The sequence below is a fragment of the Phyllobates terribilis genome, unplaced genomic scaffold (genome assembly GCF_046119375.1).
Source record: "Phyllobates terribilis strain yellow unplaced genomic scaffold, ASM4611937v1 Scaffold_2__4_contigs__length_985480577, whole genome shotgun sequence".
In the NCBI taxonomy this organism is placed as follows: Eukaryota; Metazoa; Chordata; class Amphibia; order Anura; family Dendrobatidae; genus Phyllobates; species Phyllobates terribilis.
Window position 1 is genome coordinate 451,753,802 of NW_027362762.1, and position 5,166 is coordinate 451,758,967.

Here is a 5,166-nt window from a genome sequence, read left to right on the forward strand (position 1 = left end):
CCTGTTGTTTTTGCAAAATATGTTCAGTCCCAGAGTACTGAAATTTACTAGGGGGGAATGTGGCACCCCAGAGGGTCTGGTTGCCACAGTGGTAGTAATACCATGTCTGGGAGCAAAACAGGAGTTTCCTGGTCAGGAACACATGAAATGCAACACCTCCTGCTCCAGACCAGAAAAGGGGAGGATCCTGCCCTATATAACTGGATCTGGAGGCGGGGTTATTCAGTCTAGTCAGTCTGAGTTCAGTGAGTGTCAGGAGTCAGATAGGACACAAAGGAGCAAGGAGCCAGGGACTGGAGCTGGAGTTAGCTCATCCTGGATAGTATCCACAGAGGACCGGACGCCGGAGTCCGAGGCTGTGGGGATTGCATACCCAGCAGCAGATACCGCAGGGCAGGAGATTTCAGGTCTCCTGGCCCAACAGAAGCCCGGAGGCTCAGCCACACGAAAGGACCAGTACTGCGAGGAGCGAGGAATACACGGGATCCGAGTCGCCAGCCATACGGGTGAGCACAGCACGTCACACTCAGGGACGTGGGCTACAACACGATTATAAGCGGGATAGCCAAAGAGTACAGTCAGAACGGCAGGCCTACAACTCCACCTGGCCAGGGGAATTCTAGGATTGCTCCCAGACTGACGAGGCCCTCATCCCTAGCAAGTACTCCCGTTGGGGCCTATATAATTGCCACCAGTAAAGACTCTAGGACTGCACTGCAAAGACTCCGTGTTATCATTACTGATCGCGGCACTATCACCACCGTCATTCAAACACGCTGCCCTGAAGCTCCACGCTTCCTGTGGGGAGTCACATCACCTTGCTGCACACACCATCAGCTTCAGTGGACTGCTCCGCAGTGGCGGTTCCCAATAACCGCATCCCACAGGTGGCGTAGTCGGACTATACATATACTACCCTTGGATTGACCACCTGGGTCACGGACCGGGTCACCGCCACGGTGACTACAACCCCCAGCATCTACAGACCCGGCTCCGGGTACCCCCACAGCCCAGGGGGCGCGTCACAATTATGTCCCCCTTTGTGCTTCCTAATAATATTTATGTTCACCTTTGGGACTGTACACAATGATTATGCCCCTGTTATAATGTCCCCCTTTATGTCTCTTAAACAATAATGTCACCCTCTTTGACTTTCAAGGTTTCATTTTTCAATTCGAAAAAAAAAAGAAAAGTTAAACTTAACTCACAGCGTTCCCACGTCGCACGGCAAAATCCTCTTCCTTCTTGCATCCTGTGGCCAGCTGCATGCGGCGTGATGTAATCGTGCCATCTGCGCATTCCTGGCCTAGGTTAGGCCACAGGCTTAAAGGGGCCTGTGACTTACCAAATTAAGTGGCGGGGCAGGGAGCTCATGGCTCTCTGTTTTGCTACAGTTAAAAGCAGCACCTCCCCTAGGATCAAGACAGATCCTCTTATCTTCCTGCAACCGCAATCATTACGTCACTGTGCATTAAGCTATGTAGGGGGCTAATGCCTAAATTCAGGATGTATGGTTTTACTCATATTATCACCAATTCCTATTGTGCTTAGATCCATTTTTTTTTGTAGACATTTTCATTGTTATATTTGATATTGTCATGTATTTTCTGACACAGAAGCACAACTGTTTGTGTCAGATTCATTGCTTACTGCTGGATGTCCACTTTGTATACTTTTTAATTTTTTTTTATTTAGGACTATTCAGCAGTGATGTACATAGAAAAGAAGGCGATGAGGAGTTTTGACGTCCCGGACAGAAGGGTCTTTCCCATCCACGCCCTTTTGCTTACTCTTTGGTCCATTCCCTACTCCCTGTTTGCTAAAGCTGAGCATACATAGGAGATTTTTGATGGTCATTTTAATGGTTGATCTGTGAAGATTGTTGTCATGGATGACATTTCCAAAACTTGCAATCATAATTTGGACAAAACAAGTGTTAAATCTCTGCTGCAGTCTGGGGTTTCCATTGGTTGGATGCAGATTTATCGGGTTGGTACAAATAACTTTTCAACGACAGTACTTGACAGTGAGCAAAACAAAAAACAATACATCATATATATCTGACAGTGTGAAACATGCCACCCAAAAAAGAGCCAGTGGTCAGAAGAAAATGGACTAAATATACCTATTCACCCAGTAATAATCTAGCATAATCTGCCTATCTGATACATGCACTTTAGATTGTCAAAGATTCTTTTAATTTGTGTCCCATAGCTCCTGAGATGGTTTATGTTGTTGATCAAAGGAGAGATGGATACACTGATGCATGTAGTTGGGTGCAGATTTCTTTTTAGAGCACTTCTAATTAGCCATGTTATTATTTTTATCAAGGCTGATGCTTTGCTAACAGTAATTTCCTGCTATTACGTACCAGGCTCTCTCATAACCTAGATAAGGTCAAATGTGGAAAATTACAGGAAGATAATGTCTGGTTCCTGCACTCAGCTTAGCAACTCTCAGTTTCAGAGCTATTTAGTAGATAGCCTTTAAATGCGTGAGGTTAATCTTTAATTTGTGCACAGTTTGGTGTTTAAGATGAGAGAATTGTATTTAGGGATGTCATTTGCAATTATTTCTTTGGACTAACGCTTATTGGAGCAGTATACACATTGATAGAAGACCATGAATGAAATTCTTAACTGCACTGGTGGAGAACCTAATAGCTCAGATATATGGAGCTCGGATGTGGTTCTTGCACTAGGAATTTCTCAAATGATCACAAATTTAGTGTCCGCCATGTTTAACTGTGCTGTGATTTTCACTGTATCATTTTCAAAAGACCATACAAAATGCATTTTAATACTTTTTTGTAATTTGGCTGTATCAGATCTGCTAGTGAGCTTATCTGGCTTCTGGATTGCACTGATTTTTTTAACAGAACCTTACAGTACTATAAGTGGTACCTGGAAAATCCTCATAGCCTATGTCTCTTACACCATTTCCATACTATCTACAATATACAACTTAGTAAGTATTGGCATTGAGCGCTATCTGACTGTATCTGGAAGCACCAAATTTAAATACAGAGTTTCCAGGAACCAGATTTTGTCAACAGTGTTGATTATTTGGACATTGGCTATCGTTCTTGGCTGTCTGCCTTTATTTGGATGGGACTGTTTGAAAAAGAATGGAAATGTATCTACTCTTTATGGACCTTACTGCATTGACTATCTGGTTTTCATCACAATACCTAATTGCATTGTTGCATTCATCTTTCCTCTCATATCCTATATTGGAATTCTTTTGATACTAAGAAAGCAGAAACTTTGTATGGTGGAACATGGGCAGCCTGATGGGACCTATAAAGCTGCTGAAATGCAAGTCGCCAAAACCTGTATTTTTATCTGGATCCTTGCTGTGGTGTCTTATGCTCCGTTTTTTGGTGGAGTTCTTTGGGACGTTATCTACACAGTTTGTCCAGAAGAGCTACAGACAAATGTGTTTGTGTTTCGGAACCTCAGCGCTATGCTGATTACTGTTAATTCGTTAGGGAACCCTATTATATATTCTCTGAGACTGAAAAATATGAGCAGTACTTTTATGCTCTGCAGGTGCCAAAGCAATCAAATTTCTGCTCAGACGCTTAGAAATGGTTAAATATGTGACAACATGCCACACTAGTGGTGGATTTAAGATGCCAAAGGTCCTAGAATTCCTTAACTTTTTGGAATACACGAATATAAATTCACAAGCCTTATTAAAATAATCTGAACCTTTTTCCAGAATTCTTTTTCAGATTGGAAAATTGTATTGTCAAAGTCACTTCTGTTAGACGGAATAAGGTGCGTGTAGCTTTGGGACTGGGATAAGTTCACCTTGAATTCTTACTTTAATTTCTTAGAAGTATATCGTTTTTACACTTTTACCTTTACAATTCGTTTTTTTTAAGTCTTTTGTTCCTTGTAAATAGTATTAAACTGTTTATTTTTCATTTATTTTACCGCATGACTAAATTAAATGTGACTAAAAGTCATGAGTATTTATTATTCTTCTGTTCTGCAGTAAATGCTTAGCATTGATTTTCATTTGTCATAGGAACAATATTAAATGTATTTTCCTAAATGCATATGGTAGTATGATTTTTTTTATTAATAAAAGGAATGTCTTAAAAACCTTTTATCCTTCCTGTTGATTGCCATGATGCCACTACATGTCAAAGTATTCCGGCAAAATGTTGTTTATAGACAGGTTTCCGCATATCAAATGAAAATTAACTTAGTTACGAAATTAACTACAATATGGTTTGCTGGAGGGTAATTTTCCTTAGGTGTGAAAGGTACCCAAAGAGATTGTGACATTATCCTCAATCACAAATTTATATAACAATGAACTGGGTAGATTGTTAAATAAATAAGATGCTGCCTTTATCTATACATAATGATTCAGGTATATAGTGCCAAGTACTGCTCATATAAGAGGGTGGTGACCCACTCCAACAGGGGCCCACCGGAGGACTCTCCTGTTCTCCTGTGGGCCAGTCCAAGCCCGAGCCTACAGTGTAAAAAGCTGTCAGAGGAAAAGGAGGCTACTTTTAGAAATCTAAGGTTTAACACATATTCTGGTTTGCTTCACACGTCTCTTTACTCCGTTTCCATATGTGTTCATCTATGGTTTTGATGCCTTTAGTCTAAATCTATAATGTGAACATTCCAATAAGAACAAGGAAAACCATTGGATGAACAGGTGTATCCAAACGTTTGACTAGTATTGTATATATTTATATTGGGGTGACGCCAACAGCGGCTCGTTTGGTGGCCCGGTGACCGTCCAGGTACATAACTCCCAAGCAATTTGATGTATATTATTTACACTATTCATGCTATTATGAAGTGTGTGCTTTGGGAGTTTTATAATATATTTCTTTTGGTACTCTGGATGTCATAGTTGGATTCAAATTTACTAAGGGGACTGAACATTTTGATTTATTTGACAAATTATAAATAATAGGAGACATAAATACTAGTCACAGAATAATAAAATTATTCTCTTTCCTCTTAGCTATCCACGGTATACAGGCTTACCATTTGTGGGTGCTGTGTCACAGTATTTTATGGTTATTTGTATTTGTGATTTTTAATTCACTTTTTTGGTCCCAGAACCTTGTTTCCATGATGTGATCCGTGCGTGTATTTATATGAATTGTGATGTGATAATTTTCAATAAAAT

The 5,166-nt window shown here is 40.6% G+C and overlaps 1 protein-coding gene across 1 annotated transcript; it reads left to right on the forward strand.

Annotated features, from left to right (window-relative positions):
- Nucleotides 1-2,564: 2,564 nt before the first annotated feature.
- On the forward strand, nucleotides 2,565-4,393 carry LOC141252809 (lysophosphatidic acid receptor 1-B-like). Its single transcript, XM_073670567.1, has one exon. The coding sequence runs from the start codon at nucleotides 2,623-2,625 to the stop codon at nucleotides 3,595-3,597; it is 975 nt and encodes a 324-aa protein (XP_073526668.1). The 5' UTR covers nucleotides 2,565-2,622; the 3' UTR covers nucleotides 3,598-4,393.
- Nucleotides 4,394-5,166: the final 773 nt, after the last annotated feature.

What these genes read in the sequence shown, in the direction of transcription:
- LOC141252809 (XM_073670567.1), top strand. Translation starts at nt 2,623, where the DNA reads ATGAATGAAATTCTTAACTGCACTGGTGGAGAACCTAATAGCTCAGAT.